Source organism: Eurosta solidaginis, chromosome X (genome assembly GCF_040869045.1).
Source record: "Eurosta solidaginis isolate ZX-2024a chromosome X, ASM4086904v1, whole genome shotgun sequence".
Classification (NCBI taxonomy): Eukaryota; Metazoa; Arthropoda; class Insecta; order Diptera; family Tephritidae; genus Eurosta; species Eurosta solidaginis.
In genome coordinates, this window is record NC_090324.1 from 48,264,585 (window position 1) to 48,288,739 (window position 24,155).

At 38.2% G+C, this 24,155-nt stretch overlaps 1 protein-coding gene across 1 annotated transcript in view; it reads left to right on the top strand.

Annotated features, from left to right (window-relative positions):
- LOC137234912 (paired box protein Pax-5-like) overlaps positions 1-24,155 on the top strand; it is a 2,462,599-nt gene that overhangs the window by 612,177 nt on the left and 1,826,267 nt on the right. Inside the window, exon 3 of the mRNA XM_067758234.1 lies at positions 16,493-16,654. Coding sequence (XP_067614335.1) covers positions 16,493-16,654 — 162 coding nt within the window. The remainder of the gene's footprint in view (positions 1-16,492; positions 16,655-24,155) is intronic.

Genomic DNA, 24,155 nt, shown 5'->3' on the forward strand with positions numbered 1-24,155 from the left:
CAGTGGTAATTTTTTCACATCTGCTCTCTTTTTATACTCAGTTGAGCAGAGCTCACAGAGTATGTTAACTTTGATTGGATAACGGTTGGTTGTACAGGTATAAAGGAATCGAGATAGGTATAGACTTCCATATATCAAAATCCTCAGTATCGAAAAAAAATTTGATTGAGCCATGTCCTTCCGTCCGTACGTCCGTCTGTCCGTTAACTCAATAACTTGAGTAAATTTTGAGGTATCTTGACGAAATTTGGTATGTAGGTTCCTGGGTACTCATCTCAGATCGCTTTTTTAAAATGAACGATATCGGACTATAACCACGCCCACTTTTTCGATATCGAAAATTTCGAAAAATCGAAAAAGTGCGATAATTCATTACCAAAGACGGATAAAGCGATGCAACTTGGTAGGTGGGTTGAACTTATGACGCAGAATAGAAAATAAGTAAAATTTTGGACAATGGGCGTAGCACCGCCCACTTTTTAAAGAAGGTAATTTAGAAGTTTTGCAAGTTGTAATTTGGCAGTCGTTGAAGATATCATGATGAAATTTGGCAGGAACGTTACTCTTATTACTATATGTATGCTTAATACAAATTGGCAAAAACGGAGAACGCCCACGCCCACTTTAAAAAAAATTTTTTTTTCAAGTGAAATTTTTACAAAAAATTTAATATATTTACAGTATATAAGTAAATTATGTCAACATTCAACTCCAGTAATGATATGGTCCAACAAAATACAAAAACAAAAGAAAATTTCAAAATGGGCGTGGCTCCGCCCTTTTTCATTTGATTTGTCTAGGATACATTTAATGCCATAAGTCGAACAAATATTTACCAATCCTTGTGAAATTTGGTAGGGGCTTAGATTCTAGGACGATAACTGTTTTCTGTGAAAAAGGGCGAAATCGGTTTAAGCCACGCCCAGTTTTTTTACACAGTAGATCGTCTGTCCTTCCGCTCGGCCGTTAACACGATAACTTGAGCAAAAATCGATATATCTTTAATAAACTCAGTTCACATAATTATCTGAACACACTTTATATTGGTATAAAAAATGGCCGAAATCCGACTATGACCACGCCCACTTTTTCGATTTCGAAAATTACGAAAAATGAAAAAAATGCCATAATTCTATACCAAATACGAACAAGTAAGGAAGGCTAAGTTCGGGTGTAACCGAACATTACATACTCAGTTGAGAGCTGTGGAGACAAAGTAAGGGAAAATCACCATGTTGTAAAAAGAACCTAGGGTAACCCTGGAATGTGTTTGTATGACATGTGTATCAAATGGAAGGTATTAAAGAGTATTTTAAGAGGAAGTGGGCCATAGTTCTATAGATGGACGCCATTAAGGGATATCGCCATAAAGGTGGACTTAACTCTAGAATTTGTTTGTACGATATGGGTATCAAATGAAATGTGTTAATGATAATTTTAAAAGGGAGTGGGCCTAAGTTCAATAGGTGGACGCCTTTTCGAGATATTGCCATAAAGGTGGACCAGGGGTGACTCTAGAATTTATTTTATAGGATATGGGTATCAAATGAAAGGTATTAATGAGTATTTTAAAAGGGCGTGGGCGTAGGTTCTATAGATGGACGCCGTTTCGAGATATCGCCATAAAGATGGACCAGGGGTGACTCTAGAATTTGTTTGTACGATATGAGTATCAAATGAAAGGTGTTAATGAGTATTTTAAGAAGGCGTGGGCCTTAGTTCTATATGTGGACGCCTTTTCGAGATATCGCCATAAAGGTGGACCAGGGGTGACTCTAGAATTTGTTTGTACTATATGGGTATCAAATGAAAGGTGTTAATAAGTATTTTGAAAGGGAGTGGGCCTTAGTTCTATAGGTGGACGCATTTTCGGAATATCGTTATAAAAGTGGACCAGGGGTGACTCTAGAATGCGCTTGTACAATATGGGTATCAAATGAAAGGTGTTAATGAGTATTTTAAAAGGGCGGGGGCCTTAGTTCTATAGGTGGACGCCTTTTCCAGATATCGCCATAAAGGTGGACTAGGGGTGGAGTCTAGAATTTTTTGTACGATATGGGTATCAAATGAAAGGTGTTAATGGGTAATATAAAAGGGCGTGGGCCTTAGTTCTATAGGTGGACGCCTTTTCGAAATATCACCATAAAGGTGGACCAGGGGTGACTCTAGAATTTGTTTGTACGATATGGGTATCAAATGAAAGGTGTTAATGAGTATTTTAAAAGGGCGTGGGCCTTAGTTCTATAGGTGGACGCCTTTTCGAAATATCGCCATAAAGGTGGACCAGGGGTGACTCTAGAATTTGTTTGTACGATATGGGTATCAAATGAAAGGTGTTAATGAGTATTTTAAAAAGGTGTGGGCTTTGGTTCTATATGTGGACGCCTTTTCGAGATATCGCCATAAACGTGGACCAGGGGTGACTCTAGAATGTGTTTGTACTATATGGGTAACAAATTAAAGGTATTAATGAGGGTTTTAAAAGGGAGTAGCCCTTGGTTGTATATGTGAAGGCGTTTTCGAGATATCGACCAAAATGTGGACCAGGGTGATCCAGAACATCATCTGTCGGGTACCGCTAATTTATTTACGAACAGTATTCCTTCCAAGATTTCAAGGACTTTTGATTTCGCCCTGCAAAACTTTTTCATTTTCTTCTACTTAATATGGTAGGTGTCACACCCATTTTACCAATTTTTTTTTCTAAAGTTATATTTTGCGTCAATAGACCAATACAATTACCATGTTTCATCCCTTTTTTCGTATTTGGTATATAATTATGGCATTTTTTTCATTTTTCGTAATTTTCGATATCGAAAAAGTGGGCGTGGTCATAGTCGGATTTCGGCCATTTTTTACACCAATACAAAGTGAGTTCAGATAAGTACGTGAACTGAGTTTAGTAAAGATATATCGATTTTTGCTCAAGTTATCGTGTTAAAAACTGGGCGTGGCTTCAAGCGATTTGCCCTTTTTCACAGAAAACAGCTATCGTCCTAGAATCTAAGCCTCTACCAAATTTCACAAGGATTAGTAAATTTTTGTTCGACTTATGGCATTAAAAGTATCCTAGACAAATTAAATGAAAAAGGGCGGAGCCACACCCATTTTGAAATTTTCTTTTATTTTTATATTTTGTTACACCATATCATTACTGGAGTTGAATGTTGACATAATTTACTTATATAGTGTAAAGATATTAACTTTTCTTTTAAAATTTGAATTTAAAAAAAAATTTTTTTAAAAAGTGGGCGTGGTCGTTCTCCGATTTTGCAAATTTTTATTAAGCAGGCATATAGTAATAAGAGTAAAGTTCCTGCAAAATTTCATCATAATATCTTCAACGACTGCCAAATTACAGCTTGCAAAACTTCTAAATTACCTTCTTTTAAAAGTGGGCGGTGCCACGCCCGTTGTCCAAAATTTTACTATTTTTCTATTATGCGTCATAAGTTCAACTCACCTACCAAGTTTCATGGCTTAATCAATATTTGGTAATGAATTATCTCACTTTTTCGATTTTTCGAAATTTTCGATATCGAAAAAGTGGGCGTGGTTATAGTCCGATATCGTTCATTTTAAATAGCAATCTGAGATGAGTGCCCAGGACCCTACATACCAAATTTCATCAAGATACCTCAAAATTTACTCAAGTTATCGTGTTAAAGGACAGACGGACGGACGGGACGGGCGGACATGGCTCAATCAAATTTTTTTTCGATACTGATGATTTTGATATATGGAAGTCTATATCTATCTCGATTCCTTTATACCTGTACAACCAACCGTTATCCAATCAAAGTTAATATACTCTGTGAGCTCTGCTCAACTGAGTATAAAAAGGGGATGAAACATGGTAATTGTATTGGTCTATTGACGCAAAATATAACTTTAGAAAAAAACTTTGTAAAATGGGTGTGACACCTACCATATTAAGTAGAAGAAAATGAAAAAGTTCTGCAGGGCGAAATCGAAAGCCCTTGGAATCATGGCAGGAATACTGTTCGTGGTATTAGATATATAAATAAATTAGCGGTACCCGACAGATGATGTTCTGGGTCACCCTGGTCCACATTTTGGTCGAAATCTCGAAAACGCCTTCACATATACAACTACCACAACTCCCTTTTAAAATTCTTATTAATACCTTTAATATGACACCCATATTGTACAAACACATTATAGAGTCACCTCTGGTCCACCTTTATGGCGATATATCGAAAAGGCGTCCACCTATAGAACTAAGGCCCACTCCCTTTTAAAATACTCATTATCACCTTTCGTTTGATACTCATAATGTACAAACGCTTTCTAGAGTCAACCCTGGTCCACCTTTATAACGATATCCCGAAAAGGCGTCCACCTATAGAACTAAGGCCCACTTCCTTTTAAAATACTCGTTAACACCTTTCATTTGGTACCCTTATCTTAAACAAATTCTAAAGTCATCCCTGGTCCACCTTTATGGCGATATCTCGAAAAGGCGTCCACCTATAGAACTAAGGCCCTCTCCCTTTTAAAATACTCATTAACACCTTTCATTTGATACCCATATCGTACAAACAAATTCTAGAGTCACCCCTGGTCCACCTTTATAACGATATCCCGAAAAGGCGTCCACCTATAGAGCTAAGGCCCACTCCCTTTTAAAAAACTCATTAACTCCTTTCATTTGTTACCCATGTCGTACAAACAAATTCTAGAGTCACCCCTGGTCCACCTTTATGGCGATATCTCGAAAATGCGTCCTCCTATAGAACCAAGGCCAACTCCCTTTTAAAATACTCATTAACACCTTTCATTTGATACCCATATCGTACAAAGAAATTCTAGTGTGACCCCTGGTACACCTTTATGGCGATATCTCGAAAAGGCGTCCACCTATAGAACTAAGGCCCACTCCCTTTTAAAATACTCATTAACACCTTTCATTTGATACCCATATCGTACACACAAATTCTAGAGTCACCCTTGGTCCACCTTTATGGCGATATCTCGAAAAGCCGTCCGCCTATAGAACTAAGGCCCACTCCCTTTTAAAATACTCATTAACACCTTTCATTTGATACCCATATCTTACAAGCAAATTCTAGAGTCACCCCTGGTCCACCTTTATGGCGATATCTCGAAAAGGCGCCCACCTATAGAACTGAGGTCAACGCCCTTTTAAAAAACTCATTAACGCCTTTCTTTTGATACCCATATCGTACAAACAAATTCTAGAGTCACCCCTGGTCCACCTTTATGGCGATATCTCGAAAAGGCGTTCACCTATAGAACTAAGGCCCACGCCCTTTTAAAATATTCATTAACACCTTTCATTTGATACCCATATCGTACAAACAACACATTCCAGGGTTACCCTAGGTTCATTTTCCTACATGGTGATTTTCCCTTATTTTGTCACCATAGCTCTCAACTGAGTATGTAATGTTCGGTTACACCCGAACTTAGCCTTCCTTACTTGTTTCCCTATATTTCTTCGTTAATGCCGCTTGTTTTTTTTGTAGTCCCACTATTGAGGCGAGTTCTTCAGGTTTTCTTTATATTTATACTCAGTTGAGCAGAGCTCACAGAGTATATTAAGTTTGATTGGATAACGGTTGGTTGTACATATATAAAGGAATCGAGATAGATATAGACTTCCATATATCAAAATAATCAGGATCGAAAAAAAATCTGATTGAGCCATGCCCGTCCGTCCGTCCGTCCGTCCGTTAACACGATAACTTGAGTAAATTTTGAGGTATCTTGATGAAATTTGGTATGTAGGTTCCTGAGCACTCATCTCAGATCGCTATTTAAAATGAACGATATCGGACTATAACCACGCCCACTTTTTCGATATCGAAAATTTCGAAAAACTGAAAAAGTGCGATAATTCATTACAAAAGATCGATAAAGCGACGAAACTTGGTAGATGAGTTGAACTTATGACGCAAAATAGAAAATTAGTAAAATTTTGGACAATGGGCGTGGCACCGCCCACTTTTAAAAGAAGGTAATTTAAAATTTTGCAAGCTGTAATTTGGCAGTCGTTGAAGATATCATGATGAAATTTGGCAGGAACGTTACTCTTATTACTATATGTACGCTTAATACAAATTAGCAAAATCGGTGAAGGACCACGCCCACTTTAAAAAAAAAATTTTTTTAAAGTAAAATTTTAACAAAAAATTTAATATCTTTACAGTATATAAGTAAATTATGTCAAGATTCAGCTCCAGTAATGATATGGTGCAACAAAATACAAAAATAAAAGAAAATTTAAAAATGGGCGTGGCTCCGCCCTTTTTCATTTAATTTGTCTAGGATACTTTTAACGCCATAAGTCGAACAAAAATTAACCAATCCTTTTGAAATTTGGTAGGGGCATAGATTTTATGGCGTTAACTGTTTTCTGTGAAAATGGGCGAAATCGGTTGATGTCATGCCCAGTTTTTATACACAGTCGTCCGTCAGTCCTTCCGCATGGCCGTTAACACGATAACTTGAGCAAAAATCGATATGTCTTTACTAAACTCAGTTCACGTACTTATCTGAACTCACTTTATCTTGGTATGAAAAATGAACGAAATCCGACTATGACCACGCCCACTTTTTCGATATCGAAAATTACGAAAAATGAAAAAAAATGCCATAATTCTATACCAAATACGAAAAAAGGGATGAAATATGGTAAGGTAATTGGATTGTTTTATTGACGCGAAATATACCTTTAGAAAAAACTTTATAAAATGGTTGTGACACCTACCATATTAAGTAGAAGAAAATGAAAAGCTCTGCAGGGCGCAATAAAAAACCCTTAAAATCTTGGCAGGTATTACATATATAAATAAATTAGCGGTATCCAACAGATGATGTTCTGGGTCACCCTGGTCCCCATTTTGGTCGATATCTGGAAAACGCCTTCACATATACAACTACCACCACTCCCTTTTAAAACTCTCATTAATACCTTTAACAATACAAACTCATTCTAGAGTCACCCCTGGTCCACCTTTATGGCGATATTTCGAAAAGGCGAACACCTATAGAACGAAGGCCCACTCCCTTTTAAAAATACTCATTAACACCTTTCATTTGATACCCGTATCGTACAAACAAAGTCTAGAGTCACCCCTGGTCCAGAAAGGCCCACTCCCTCTTAAAATACTCATTAACTCCTTTCGTTTGATACCCATATTGCACAAACGAATTCTAGAGTCACCCCTGGCCCACCTTTATGGTGATATCTCGAAACGGCGTCCACCTATGGAACTAAGGATTACTCCCTTTTAAAATATTCATTAACACCTTTCATTTGATACCCATATCGTACAAACGCATTCTAGAGTCACACCTGGTCCATCTTTATGGCGATATCTCGAAAAGGCGTCCACCTATAGAACGAAGGCCCACTCCCTTTTAAAACTACTCATTAACACTTTTCATTTGATACCCATATCGTACAAACAAAGTCTAGAGTCACCCCTGGTCCAGAAAGGCCCACTCCCTCTTAAAATACTCATTAACTCCTTTCGTTTGATACCCATATTGCACAAACGAATTCTAGAGTCACCCCTGGTCCACCTTTATGGCGATATCTCGAAAAGGGGTCCACCTGTAGAACTAAGCCCCACGCCCTTTTAAAATAATCATTAACACCTTTCATTTGATACCTATATCATACAAACAAATTCTAAAGTCACCCCTGGTCCACCTTTATGGCGATATCTCGAAAAGGCGAACACCTATAAAACGAAAGCCCACTCCCTTTTAAAAATACTCATTAACACCTTTCATTTGATACCCATATCGTACAAACAAAGTCTAGAGTCACCCCTGGTCCACCTTTATTGCGATACCTCGAAAATGCGTCCACCTATAGAACTAAGGCCCACTCCCTCTTAAAATACTCATTAACTCCTTTGATACCCATATTGCACAAACGAATTCTAGAGTCACCCCTGGCCCACCTTTATGGCGATATCTCGAAACGGCGTCCACCTATAGAACTAAGGCTCACTCCCTTTTAAAATACTCATTAACACCTTTCGTTTGATGCCCATATTGTGCAAACAAATTCTAGGGTCACCCCTGGTCCACCTTTATGGCGATATCTCGAAACGGCGTCCACCTATGGAACTAAGGCTCACTCCCTTTTAAAATGCTCATTAACACCTTTCATTTGATACCCATATCGTACAAACACATTCTAGAGTCACCCCTGGTCCATCTTTATGGCGATATTTCGAAAAAGCGTCCATCTATAGAACTTAGGTCCACGCCCTTTTAAAATACTCATTAATACCTTTCATTTGATACCCATATCGTACAAACGCATTCTAGAGTCAACCCTGATCCACCTTTATGGCTATATCCCTAAATGGCGTCCACCTATAGAACTATGGCCCACTCCCTCATAAAATACTCTTTAATGCCTTTCATTTGATACACATGTCATACAAACACATTCCAGGGTTTCCCTCGGTTCATTTTCCTACATGGTTATTTTCCCTTATGTTGTCACCATAGCTCTCAACTGAGTATGTAATGTTCGGTTACACCCGAACTTAACCTTCCTTACTTGTTTTTATTGTGCTGAGCTTTCCTCTCCTGTGTAAGAGAACGGAAAAAATCACTGCTAACGTTACATATTATTTAAGCTAACAATGTCTTCAAATCTTTGGAAATTTACCTTTTTTAATTGGAACGTGGACGTATTTTACCATGTTTTAAAAAAACTTTTTTGGTTTTTCACTGCTAACGTTACATACGATTTTTGCGGCACATTAATTTTTCACATAACTACTAGTTGGAACAGAACTTTTTTAAAAACTTTACGTGTTATGATATCATAGCTAATTTTCTAATAGATAAAACTTGAGCGGCTAAATTTAGTCGCAACAAACACGTTACATTTACCTTTTTGTTTGCTGAACTACTTCCGACCATATTTTTTTTTTTATTCACAACGTTTTATAAAAAGAGCGAAAAGTTTAATTTAAAACGACTAAACTTGAATGACACTATTTTCAGCAGCTACTATAATATGTCATCAACCCCGAAAGACCCTAGTGCTTGCAATATTTGACAAAAAAAAAAAAAAAAAACCTTCTTGGTTTAGTTTCCCAGCAAATCGGTCACAAATGTATTTCAAAAAATCTCTCTTTGATCGCCCGCAAACGTTCATGCAAAACCCCATCTGAGAGATAAATCTTAAAAATTCTTACTGAAAGCTAAAAATTTGCATGAAAATTCGCGGAATTTTCCCGAATTTTCTAAAAAGTCTTAAGTGTATATTTAGATTGTTGGTGTTATATAATAATACATATTTTTATAAAAATATCGAAAATAATGAAGGTCGAAGCAAAGCTTAGTAAAAACTGGAAAAATCTGAGTGATGATGCCTTTGGTGATGAGTGTAGATATGTATGTGTGTTTGTATAAAAATTTTAAGGTCACTTTATATTACTTAAAAAGTTGACTTAAATCGCCTCCCCTTCCCAAATCGTGCTGCATCCGCCCCGGTTACCAGCCATATACATGTATATTTGTAGTTTGGAGCCATATGCGTGTGTATATGTGAGAACTACTTCGGCTGATGATTACGTGTGATTGTGAGTATCTCTCCGTTGCCTTGTATGATGATTGATTTGTTTACGTACATACGAGTAGCTGCTTAGTATCGGCTTAGTAATGCTAGTATCGCTTACTGATGCTAATATTTGTAACACTGCCCTCCCCCTAAGTCTGATCGTCCCAATCAGACATTTCTCTCAATCCAACCGCTGCTAGCTTCTCCAAATGAACCACCCTTCTATTTCGTGGTTTCCCAATTGGTTGTATGCGGTAGATGGCATCACTGATCCCCTTCACAACTTTGTAAGGGCCTTCCAAACTGCACCAAAATTTGGATGGAACATCTTTCCGCCGGTGAGGGTTGTATAACAGTATCTCCCTCCAGGAAACCTTCCGAATTGTTGTTCTTGTCAAACCTGTGTTTCATCTTACTACTCATTAATCTGGTTCCTTCCCCCACACTCTGTTGCTTGGCCAATGAACTACTTCGTAGAGCTTGCGCTTAACAGATTCGTTTCGGGAAATTCTTTCGTTTGTTTTAGTGTGTCCACTAGGGCTTGTAAATGCCAGTGTTTTTCTCGCAGGTACCTTCGGCCACCGTGGTGTGATGGTAGCGTGCTCCGCCTATCACACCGTATGCCCTGGGTTCGCACCCCGGGCAAAGCAACATCAAAATTTTAGAAATACGGTTTTTCAATTAGAAGAAAATTTTTCTAAGCGGGGTCGCCCCTCGGCAGTATTTGGCAAGCGCTCCGGGTGTATTTCTGCCTTGCAGATGCCGTTCGGAGTCGGCATAAACATGTAGGTCCCGTCCGACCAATTTGTAGGGAAAATCAAGAGGAGAACGACGCAAATTGGAAGAGAAGCTCGGCCTTAGATCTCTTCGGAGGTTATCGCGCCTTACATTTATTTTTTTTTTTTATTTACCTTCGGTTTTGATTTGTTTGGCCCATTCGTTCCATCAACTTTTCCCGATCTATTTTCTTTGACTTTTATGGTCTCTATCGAATCTCCTATACCAGCACTCGCTTACTGCTGAAGCCTTTCTCCAAACTGAAGTTAAGTGGCATATCCTTGTTCTTTTAGCGCATAATCCTTCCCTGCATATCGATTCTGATGTCATGGTCAACTAAGAAGTCCACTCCCAATATGACTTCATCAACGATCTCCGCCACAACGAATTTGTGCAGAACCGTGACTTTTCCAATTAAGACTTCACATATCACTTCTCCCTGGACTTGGTTATACTCGCCAGTAACCGTACGCAAACTTGCTCCAGGTAATGGCTTTAATCTCCTGTTGACCAAATCAGATCGGATTAAGGAACGAGATGCGCCCATGTCTACAGTCAGTATACGTTCTTTGCCATGCACATTTCTTCTGACGGTAAGACTGCTCATTTTTCTTCCAATTTGCGAGATAGATATCACAGGACATTCAATAGCTGGGGCAAGTTCTCGATCTTTACGTCTGACTCGCTCTTGCTCATCTCCTCCAGCTTTGTTCTTAAGACCACCCGTGCTGTTGAAAAACTTGGATGAAGATCGCAATGACGTGCAACGTGATTTGGCTTCTTTGACTAGTTTAGTAAACAGAAAAATGAAAACAAAAATAAAAGAATGAATGATTCAAAAAAAATTAAGAAAAAGTAGTATGTATGTACATTTTGCAGAAATTCAAATAAAGCCAATTTAAAGCGCCTGGTATTGCGTTAATTTTTTATGTTATTTGGTAGTGAGTTCCATAATTTGATATCACTGACAAATAATGTTGTGGAAGATGTAAGATACTTATAGCGTGGAACAACAAGGTTGCCAGTTCTGTCTGATTTTGAAAAACATAAATTTCTAAATAGGTATTCCGGTTGCCTTTTATGGATTAAATCGTGTAGGAACCCTAAATTGCGATAATTCAGAAAGCTAACGAGACTGCAGTTAATTATCTTGGAGGAAAACTCCGATATATGTCCAATTTACGCCTAGAAAATATATATCGAGTTCAGTTGTTTGAAGCCAGCTGCAACTTTTTCTGTAACTCACTGTCGATATTGCCGAAAACGATCCCCCAAAGGATATCAGTGGTACTATAAGATTTCTCACCAATTTCAGTTTCACATTAATTGGAATTAAATCTGCTGTCTGCCACAACTTTCTTAGTATGAAGTATATTTTACTTAAAGTATAAGTAGCTTACATGGTCCTTGCATCAGAGGTATGAGTTCAACTTAAAAACAAGGCTAGTAACCACAGACCATAACTGATAGCAATGCCTTGCAAGAATAAAGTAGGCAATGTCGTAACTACCTGCCGGGAATACGCCAAACAAATAGCCTTGGTCTTAGAAGCATTTAGATTTAATTTATTTTCATTTGCCCATGAAGATATGCGCTGGAGGTCTTCATTCATTCTGCACACCAGACCCTCGTATAGGCCAATCGGGCGAGAAAGATATACTTGAGCATCAACAGCATACATATGTATCGATACGCTCTTGGAAATATTGGTCATATCATTAATAAAAACAGAAAACAGAATTGGACCGAGAATGGATCATTGTGGCACCCCCGAATGAAGGCGTTTCATCTCCGAGCAACTAGTTCCAACCACTACTTTCTGCAAGCGACCACTAAGATAATTTTCAAGCAACCCTATGGAACTATCAGACAATCCCGAGTATTTACTTAATTTTAGTAAAAGGATAGAGTGATCCACTGTGTCGAAAGCTTTAGAAAAATCCAAAAGCCCCAGCACCGTTAATTCACCTCTGTCATAGGCTTGGCGGATATCTTCAATAATTTTGAGCATGGCAGTATTACAACTATGGAAGGCTCTGTAACTAGACTGAAATTCGCTCAAGAGCCTGTTTGTGTTAAGATATTCCGTAATTTGGGCAGCCGCTAATTTCTCTCAGACTTTTGACAAGACTGGCAATATACTTATGGGACGATAATCTGTTGAGACAGCAGCCGACGGTTTTTTAGCAACAGGAATGACTTTTGCTATTTTCCATGCATCGGGAAAGGTTGACTTTGTAATCGATAAATTAATTATGTGAGTCAGAGTTGGCACTATGTATTGTATTATCAGTTTCAAAAACTTAAGACTAACACCATCCTCACCAACTGCATTTGATTTAATTGCAATCATACCTTTGGATTACTCGCTGAAACTGCTGGGCGATTTAGTTGCAACTGCTCCATACGACCTTTTAAATCATCGACTTCTGCCTGAAATTGAGCGATTTTTGCATCCTGCGCTTCCAGCTTTGATGTGACCCTTGCTTCCTGTGCTGCTAACTGCAAAGACATTTGAGTCACCTGCAATGATAAGCGCTCCTCTTGTTCTTCCATATTGGATGTTATGCGTGTCTCCTGCGATTCCAGTTGGGATGCCATATATGTCTTCTGTTCTTCCAGTTGAGTTTCCATCATGGATGTAATCTGTGTAGACATTTCTGAAATATGCGTTTCTTGTGCTTCAATCTTCGATGTTATACCGTTCTCCTGTGATTCCAGTTGAGATGCTATGCTTTCTGTTATACGTATTTCCTGGGATTCCATTTTTGTCCATATTTGTGATAACAAAGCCAATATCGCATTATTCTCGCCGCTTGCGACTGGACTTGGACTTCCGTTCTTCTCTTCCAATTTTGTTATTGTCTCGTCCCCAACAGGATGAAAGACTTACTCGTCCGCATTAATTCGTTGCGGCTCCATTACTTATCGTAGCCGTGCTTGAAGTTCGATCTTATTGCCGGTTGTATTCAATCCACGGTTCTGCAACTCCTTTTTCAGTTGCTGGATCTTTAATTCACTCAACTTTGCCATGTCCAAGTTGTATTCAAAATCTTCGGAATTCATTCAGCAATTCCTCTTCTGACACCAATTGTAACGAATTTTGGGGAATTCCGCTTATTCCAAACCTTCTGCCAACGTTCGAATCGCTTAACTGTTGAATAAATAACTCCAATATTCAATAATGCAAAATGGTCTTTATTATACTACTTTGAGAGTACTTCACAATAACACTTATACTTCATAACCAATAGCGTGTTAATATTCGTCACAATACATTGTGTTGTAAGCACGCTGAGTATAATAAATAGTATTGAGTAAATATATTCTATGTACATATGTATATCTGTAAAATATACAGTATGTGTAGAATAATTATTGTTTCATAGAAATATCAAAGTAAAAATTATTAAATTAGAATATATACAAAGCAATAGCTGGGCAAAGCTCGCACAGCATATTCATTACGGTACCTCGTAACGGCAAAAATTAATTGATATAAACAAAGATTTCCATGTATCAAAATGATCAGGGCGAAAAAAGAAATTTATTAAGCCATGTCGGTCCATATCTCCGTCTACCCGTAAACACGATAATTTGAATAGACAATATATATGCGAAAACTAACCTTTATAATAAGAAATTGGAGAAAATAAAAGCATTTTGAATTGGGCGCCGCCAGCGCCTCTTTTTTGACCAAGCATTTTTCGTTTTTGGCGGCCACCGTGGTGTGATGGTAGCGTGCTCCGCCTATCACACCGTATGCCCTGGGTTCGCACCCCGGGCAAAGCAACATCAAAATTTTAGAAATAAGGTTTTTCAATTAGAAGAAAATTTTTCTAAGCGGGGTCGCCCCTCGGTAGTGTTTGGCAAGCGCTCCGGGTGTATTTCTGCCATGAAAAGCTCTCAGCGAAAACTCATCTGCCTTGCAGATGCCGTTCGGCCTTCCGGCCAATTTGTAGGGAAAATCAATAGGGGCACGACGCAAATTGGAAGAGAAGCTCGGCCTTAGATCTCTTCGGAGGTTATCGCGCCTTACATTTATTTTTTTATTATTATTTTTCGATTTTCCGGTAGACACAACTCGAAGAGGAGTTGACCTATGTACAATCGAACTTTGTTTATATTTTAAAAAGAATTTGAACACAGTGCATTTTTTTTGACGTTCACCGTTTCGGAGTTTTAAACACTAATGTACTGAACAATTGCACATAATATAATAGTATTTTTATCAGGCAATTGTCTTTAGCTCACTCTGCCAAAAAAATAATGCCTAAAAGGGAAGAAATCACAAAAAAAAAACAATTTTATTTGTCAAAGCTTCTGAGTAGGAATTGCCGCAACTATTGAATAAAATAAAAAAATGTAAGGCGCGATAACCTCCGAAGAGATTTTAGGCCGAAACATTTGTCAAACACTGCCGAGGGGCGACCCCGCTTAGAAAAATTGTCTTCTAAGTGAAAAACCTTGTTTATAAAATTTTGATGTTGCTTTTCCCGGGGCGTGAACCCAGAATCCTCGGTGTAGTAGGTGGAGCACGCTACCATCACACCAGGGCGGCCGCCGTTCGAGAATTCATTTTGGGTATTGTTGTTTTAATTTTTGTTGATTTTCAATCAAGCTTATACGGTAGATAAACGGTTATGAAATTTTGATCCTCACATACTGATGAGGTCAATCTAAATAAACTACCTTTTTGTAGCCTACGGTAAAAAGGAAAAGGCTATGGGACAGTGTAGTCAACGATATAACCTGAGTAAGTTAAATCTATCCGATCCTCAAATTCGTCGTTCCTGTGCGATGGAGGATGAAACGCAGGTTCACATTCTCTGCGAATGTGTCGCTCTGGCAAGGCAGAGACTCCCCCATCTAGATGGTGTGACTCTTAATCCTCATGTGATATGGGGTAAGAATCCTGAAGAGGTACATAAATACATTATAAGCCTCCTCGTACAAAATTAAGCTGAAAAGTCATACACAAAGATCGCAGTGCTTCCAGGCCTAATAATAATCCTTACAGATCGGAATAATGTGCATTTAGAAAGCTGATTTCAAAGGTGTGCTCTTGGTTTGGAATATGTGTTACTCAAATTGTAGCTGCCCATGAGCAGACGAAGAGGATTGTATAATTGTAGAGCGCAGTTTATGTGCTACAATGTAAGAGTTTTTTCCGTGCTAATTCCTCATCAGGTCGTTCAGTTGCAAGGTTTGTGACTCTGCATATTTAAGAATGATAATTAAATTTATTTGATTGAGCTTATGACAGTAAAACAAGTTTTGTTTTAAATTTGTCTAAATCTTTATTTGTTAGATTTTCAGTTTTAAAATTTTTATTATGACAGGATTTTAGCTCTCACGATAGCACCAAGCAAATCAAATAAGGTGGAATTGACAACCCAAATATTTTGTTTATGTGGGAATTCTTATTTAAAAATTTTCAAACAAGCACACTTACCCTTTGTGGGCTAATTTTGTATTTTTGGTCGTATGAGAATAGTTTCGTATGGCCGTAAAAGATATTAGTATAGATTTTTTGGAGAGAGAGTTTTTTGGAAGCTTTATTGACTTTTGCATCCAGCAATCGGCGAATAATGAAGATTCTTCGGCACCCGCCAGTGGTTTTCTTAATACAACTAGATCAAAAAGTAAATCGATTGAAATTTTGGTTTAAAGGGGCCAAACAAAATTGTTTTCGCTGCAGTCTGGCTGGTTCCAGAAAGGTCCAACAGAACTGCTAAATTTTGGGAACACATAAATCGAAAAAAGCCACTTCCTTTATGTAAAAACATTTTTAAAATGCTCCATTGCAATCAATGTATTTTCTATATTAATATTTTAATAGCAAATAATGCGTGAATTTCAAATTAATATTTTTAAGGAAATCCTCCGTTAAAACTAAGTGTTTGAAAATTGTTTAGTTGAACTTGAAAATTGGCATCCCTGTTGTGCAAATTGAAGTACAACTCGCTCAAACATTAAAGTTTGGAACTCCGATTTGGAAGTCACTTGTTATTTTTGACATAACTTATTATTTTTTATATATATATGTATATACTTAGTCCTATTATGTAAGAAGACTGTACATAGACTTAATAAATTAACAGCCATAAATTAATTAACTTTCTTTGTTAGTAGATAACTGTAATGGCACGACTGGGCTTGATGGAGATTTCGAAGTTAATTCTGTAGCAACTAGCAGCGTATTAGCCGCTGAATCGGTAGCATCTGATGAGAATTTTGTACCTAAAAGTTCAGTGGAATGGTTGACAGCGATCACTATGTCTGAAGCTACTGTTGGTGAGTATTATATAAAAGAAATCTATCTATTAATTTAACTCAGTTAATTTTCCGACTGTGTGGATAATATCTTGACGAATTTGGGTACAAGTGCCGAATACATATACTTGTCAAAAAAAGTTAAATATTGGATTTTATTGAGAATTTTGTGCTGATTTCAACGGTGTATATTTATGTTGGTGCAAATACAAATTTTGGAGGTTATTCCACGTCATCCCTTGTTAAAACCCATATATCTCCAAAACTAATATGCGGATTTCAAAATGCTTACAACCCTAAACTAGCTAAAAATAATTTTCATTTGATATATATATAAATATATATATTACATGTGAGTCATTTTGAAATAAAACAGATAAAAAATATTCATCATTTTAAAGTTTCTGAGTGATGAATATAAAGTTACTTTTTATTCAAGCATTTTTTGAATCTATACTAATTATATAAAAATGCGTATATGGGCTATGTTTGTAACGGCTAATCTCAAGAAGCACCAAACCGATTTTTATGAATTTTTGTTTAAAATAAAGTATTGACGCAAGTAACCACCCTGCGCTTTTTATTTTTTCCATTTTCACAAACTAAAGCCCTTTATTTTTAGGATAAAGTTGACGAAAACCCCCAAATAATGCAAGCATAAGACTTTTTGATGGCCAAACCCAAGCTACAGTGTTTGTGAAGAGATACATATACTCACAGCCAAAGAGAGTGCGTCATTTCGCTCTTGGCAAATGCACGAGTTTTTTGATCGCAACGATTGTACAATGTACATTGGAAGCTAGCGCGCGCAAATCAAGAAACGTATGTATGTCTCTTTGATACTTAATTGTATTTACGATTGTATGCTGCAAAACATTGCCTGAAAAAAAATACACGGACAAGTGTACCATATTATTGGAAGTTTATTACCACCGTCCAACATGGTACCAAAATTTTTACAAATATATTTTTCTTCCCAAGAGGAGCAGCTTTCGTTGCGCCAAAATGCTGCACCAACTCTTCAAAGAGATATTTTGAAATTAATTCAAGAAATTCTGCTTGAAAATAATGTGTATGTTCGAAGTTTTATGATTTCTATGGAGCGTATACCATCTAATTCGAAAAACTATTGGGTTGTAATCCATGCCGGCAAACGCCCTGTTAATGAACACCATGGTCGTTATAATGCCCCGACTACAGGCGAGTTCGCAGTATTGATAGTTGACGAAAATGCTGGTCCCCGCGTTATTGTCCTACAGTCCCGCGATAACACTCTCCATCGTGTGTCAGAAATTCATCCTTCATATGACCCCTTGCAATACCCTGTCATATTTTTAAATGGTGAGGACGGTATGCCGCCAAGTTCTCCAAGCAGTGGGCGCCTAACACACAAAAAACAGTTTCATATATGCAATTTTATGCATATAAAATTATGATTAGAGAAAATAGCTTTAATGCGCTTCATAGATATGGATATCTCTTTAACCAATACTGTGTGGACATGGCTGCTAAAAGATGACCAAAAGGTTGAATTTTATAAGAGCGCACAAAAAGACTTTGCGTGCAAATAATTATATACATCTAACGGATGCTGTTAACGAGGATTGCAATCCTCAAAATATTAGCTACTTAGTAATTTTGCTGTCTTCATTTACTGGATCGCCTCGATATTTGCATGAACGTACACAAGACGCCCTCTTATACATATGTCCGTCATTGTGGAAGGTCTGACTTATTTATAACATTCACATGCAATCCAGAGTGGAGTGAGATCAAAAACGAATTGTTTCCCAATTAACGACCAAGTGAGCGCCGTATAATTGTGTCAAGAGTATTCCATAACAAAGTACACCAACTCGTGAGTTTAATTACAAAACAAGATATTTTTGGAAAAGTTGGATGCCATATGTTTACTGTTGAATGGCAAAAGCGAGGTTTACCTCACGCGCATATTTTAATTTGGCTAATAGATAAAATTCTTCCCGATTACATGGATCGCATTATATTAGCGAAAATTCCAAATAAAGACGAAGATACGATGTTGTATGATATAATTACTAAAAACATGATCCACGGCCCATGTGGGGTTGAAAATTTATCATCGCCCTGTATGTTGAATGGACGATGCTCAAAACGATACCCACGCGGGTTCCTAGAGCATACGCAGACCGGGGAAGATGGATATCCAAAATATCGACGAAGGTCTTTATTTTGTGATTTTCCAGTCAATTTATTTATAACATATTCTAATGCTTACTTAGGCTCTTTTGACCATTAGCGTTTGGTGCAAATAAAAACAAACTTATTTCACCATTCCAACCCGACGTTTCGCTAGTCTCTCTAGCTTTTTCAAGGGCGATCTGGGCGCCGTTTCGAGACATCGCCATAAAGGTGGACCAGGGGTGACCATAGAATTTGTTTGTACAATATTGGTATCAAAAGAAAGGTGTTAATGAGTATTTTAAAGGGAGTGATCCTTAGTTCCATAGGTGGACGCCGTTTCGAGATATCGCCATAAAGGTGGACCAGGGATAACCCTAGAATTTGTTTGTACGATATGGGTATAAAATTAAAGGTATTAATGAGGGTTTTAAAAGGGAGTGGTGGTAGTTGTATAGGTGGTCGCCTTTTCAGAGATATCGCCATAAAGGTGGACCAGGGGTGACTCTAGAATGCGTTTGTACAATATGGGTATCAAACAAAAGGTGTTAATGAGTATTTTAAAAGGGAGTGGGCCTTAGTTCTATAGGTGGAAGCCGTTTCTAAATATCGCCATAAAGGTGGACCAGGGGTGACTCTAGAATGTGTTTGTACGACATGGTTATAAAATTAAAGGTATTAATGAGGGTTTTAAAAGGGAGTGGTGTTCGAGATATCGCCATAAAGGTGGACCAGGGGTGACTCTAGAATGCGTTTGTACAATATGGGTATCAAAAGAAAGGTGTTAATGAGTATTTTAAAAGGGAGTGGGCCTTAGTTCTATAGGACGCCTTTTCGAGGTATCGCAATTTAGACTTTGTTTGTACGATTAGGGTATCAAATGAAAGGTGTTAATGAGTATTTTTTAAAAGGGGTGGGTCTTCGTTCTATAGGTGGTCGCTTTTTCGAGATATCGCCATAAAGGTGGACCAGGGGTGACTCTAGAATATGTTTGTACGATATTGGTATCAAATGAAAGGTGTTAATGAGTATTTTAAAAGGGTGTGGGGCTTAGTTCTATAGGTGGACGCCCTTTCGAGATATTGCCATAAAGGTGGACCAGGGGTGACTCTAGAATGAGTTTGTACGATATTGGTATCAAATTAAAGGTATTAATGAGAGTTTTAAAAGTGAGTGGTGGTAGTTGTATATGTGAAGGCGTTTTCCATATATCGACCAAAATGTGGACCAGGGTGACCCAGAACATCATCTGTTGGATACCGCTAACTTATTTATATATGTAATACCTGCCAAGATTTCAAGGGTTTTTTATTTCGCACTGCAGAACTTTTTCATTTTCTTCTATTTAATATGGTAGGTATCACAACCATTTTACAAAGTTTTTTCTAAAGTTATATTTCGCGTCAATAAACCAATCCAATTACCATGTTTCATCCCTTTTTTCGTATTTGGTATAGAATTATGGCATTTTTCGTAATTTTCGATATCGAAAAAGTGGGCGTGGTCATAGTCGGATTTCGTTAATTTTTTATACCAAGATAAAGTGAGTTCAGATAAGTACGAGAACTAAGTTCAGTAAAGATATGTCGATTTTTGCTCAAGTTATCGCGTTAAGGGCCATGCGGAAGGACAGACGGATGACTGTGTATAAAAACTGGGCGTGGCTTCAACCGATTTCACAGAGAAGAGTAAGCGTCATAAAATCGACGCCCCTACCAATTTTCAAAAGGATTGGTAAATTTTTGTTCGACGTATGACATTAAAAGTATCCTAGAAAAATTAAATGAAAAAGGGCGGAGCCACGCCCATTTTGAAATTTTCTTTTACTTTTGTATCTTATTGCACCATATCATTACTGGAGTTGAATGTTGACATAATTTACTTATATACTGTAAAGATATTAAATTTTTTCTTAAAATTTTTTTTTAAAAGTGGGCGTGGTCCTTCTCCGATTTTGCTAATTTTTATTGACCGTACATATAGTAATAGAAGTAACGTTCCTGCCAAGTTTCATCATGATATCTTCAACGACTGCCAAATTACAGCTTGCAAAAGTTTTAAATTACCTTCTTTTAAAAGTGGGCGGTGCAACGCCCATTGTCCAAAGTTTTACTAATTTTCTATTCTGCGTCATAAGTTCAACCCACCTACCAAGTTTCATGGCTTTATCTGTCTTTGGTAATGAATTATCGCACTTTTTCGGTTTTTCGAAATTTTCGATATCGAAAAAGTGGGCGTGGTTATAGTCCGATATCATTAATTTTAAATAGCGATCTGAGATGAGTGCTCAGGAACCTACATACCAAATTTTATCAAGGACCTCAAAATTTATTCAAGTTATCGTGTTAACGGACGGACGGACGGACGGACATGGGTCAATCAAATTTTTTTTCGATCCTGATAATTTTGATATATGGAAGTCTATATCTATCTCGATTCCTTTATACCTGTACAACCAACCGTTATCCAATCAAACTTAATATACTCTGTGAGCTCTGCTCAACTGAGTATAAAAAGCAATACATTAATATAACAAGTAAGGAAGGCTAAGTTCGGGTGTAACCGAACATTACATACTCAGTTGAGAGCTATGGAGACAAAATAAGGAAAATCATCATGTAGGGTAACCCTGGAATGTGGTTGTATGACATGTGTATCAAATGGAAGGTATTAAAGAGTATTTTAAGAGGGAGTAGGCCATAGTTCTATGGATGCACACCGTTTAGGGATATCGCCATAAAGGTGGACCAGGGCTGACTCTAGAATGTGTTTGTACGATATGGGTATCAAATGAAAGGTGATAATGAGCATTTTAAAAGGGAATGGGCTTTAGTTCTATAGGTGAAAGCCTTTTCGAGAAATCGCCATAAAGGTGGACCAGGGGTGACTCTAGAATATGTTTGTATGATATGGGTATCAAATGAAAGCTGTTAATGAGTATTTTGAAAAGGAGTGATCCTTAGTTCCCTAGGTGGACGCCGTTTCGAGATATCGCCATAAAGGTGGACCAGGGGTGTCTCTAGTTGTACGATATGGGAATCAAATGAAAGGTGTTACTGAGTATTTTAAGAGGGAGTGGGCATTAGGTCTATAGGTGGACGCCTTTTCGAAATGTCGCCATTAGGGTGGGCCAGGGGTGACTCTAGAATGTGTTTATACGATATGGGTATCAAATGAAAGCTGTTAATGAGTATTTTGAAAAGGAGTGATCCTTAGTTCCCTAGGTGGACGCCGTTTCGAGATATCGCCATAAAGGTGGACCAGGGGTGTCTCTAGTTGTACGATATGGGTATCAAATGAAAGCTGTTAATGAGTATTTTGAAAAGGAGTGATCCTTAGTTCTATAGGTGGACTCCTTTTAGAGATATCGTCATAAAGGTGGACCAAGGGTGACTCTAGAATGTTTGTACGATATGGGTATCAAACGAAAGGTGTTACTGAGCATTTTAAGAGGGAGTGGGCATTAGGTCTATAGGTGGACGCCTTTTCGAGATATCGCCATTAGGGTGGGCCAGGGGTGACTCTGGAATGTGTTTGTACGATATGGGTATCAAATGAAAGGTGGTAATGAGTATTTTAAAAGGGAGTAATCCTTAGTTCTATAGGTGGACGCCTTTTCGAGATATCGCCATAAAGGTGGACCAAGGGTGACTCTAGAATGTTTGTACGATATGTGTATCAAACGAAAGGTGTTACTGAGCATTTTAAGAGGGAGTGGGTATTAGGTCTATAGGTCGACGCCTTTTCGAGATATCGTCATTAGGGTGGGCCAGGGGTGACTCTTGAATGTGTTTGTACGATATGGGTATCAAACGAAAGGTGTTACTGAGCATTTTAAGAGGGAGTGGGCATTAGGTCTATAGGTGGACGCCTTTTCGAGATATCGCCATTAGGGTGGGCCAGGGGTGACTCTAGAATGTTTGTACGATATGGGTATCAAACGAAAGGTGTTACTGAGCATTTTAAGAGGGAGTGGGCATTAGGTCTATAGGTGGACGCCTTTTCGAGATATCGCCATTAGGGTGGGCCAGGGGTGACTCTGGAATGTGTTTGTACGATATGGGTATCAAATGAAAGGTGGTAATGATTATTTTAAAAGGGAGTAATCCTTAGTTCTATAGGTGGACGCCTTTTCGAGATATCGCCATAAAGGTGGACCAAGGGTGACTCTAGAATGTTTGTACGATATGTGTATCAAACGAAAGGTGTTACTGAGCATTTTCAGAGGGAGTGGGTATTAGGTCTATAGGTGGACGCCTTTTCGAGATATCGCCATTAGGGTGGGCCAGGGGTGACTCTGGAATGTGTTTGTACGATATGGGTATCAAATGAAAGGTGGTAATGAGTATTTTAAAAGGGAGTAATCCTTAGTTCTATAGGTGGACGCCTTTTCGAGATATCGCCATAAAGGTGGACCAAGGTTGACTCTAGAATGTTTGTACGATATGTGTATCAAACGAAAGGTGTTACTGAGCATTTTAAGAGGGTGTGGGTATTAGGTCTATAGGTGGACGCCTTTTCGAGATATCGTCATTAGGGTGGGCCAGGGGTGACTCTTGAATGTGTTTGTACGATATGGGTATCAAACGAAAGGTGTTACTGAGCATTTTAAGAGGGAGTGGGCATTAGGTCTATAGGTGGACGCCTTTTCGAGATATCGCCATTAGGGTGGGCCAGGGGTGACTCTAGAATGTTTGTACGATATGGGTATCAAACGAAAGGTGTTACTGAGCATTTTAAGAGGGAGTGGGCATTAGGTCTATAGGTGGACGCCTTTTCGAGATATCGCCATTAGGGTGGGCCAGGGGTGACTCTGGAATGTGTTTGTACGATATGGGTATCAAATGAAAGGTGGTAATGAGTATTTTAAAAGGGAGTAATCCTTAGTTCTATAGGTGGACGCCTTTTCGAGATATCGCCATAAAGGTGGACCAAGGGTGACTCTAGAATGTTTATACGATATGTGTATCAAACGAAAGGTGTTACTGAGCATTTTAAGAGGGAGTGGGTATTAGGTCTATAGGTGGACGCCTTTTCGAGATATCGCCATTAGGGTGGGCCAGGGGTGACTCTAGAGTGTTTGTACGATATGGGTATCAAACGAAAGGTGTTACTGAGCATTTTAAGAGGGAGTGTGCATTAGGTCTATAGGTGGACGCCTTTTCGAGATATCGCCATTAGGGTGGGCCAGGGTGACTCTAGAATGTGTTTGTACGATATGGGTATCAAATGAAAGGTGGTAATGAGTATTTTAAAAGGGAGTAATCCTTAGTTCTATAGCTGGACGAGTTTTCGAGATATCGCCATAAAGGTCGACCAAGGGTGACTCTAGAATGTTTGTACGATATTGGTATCAAACGAA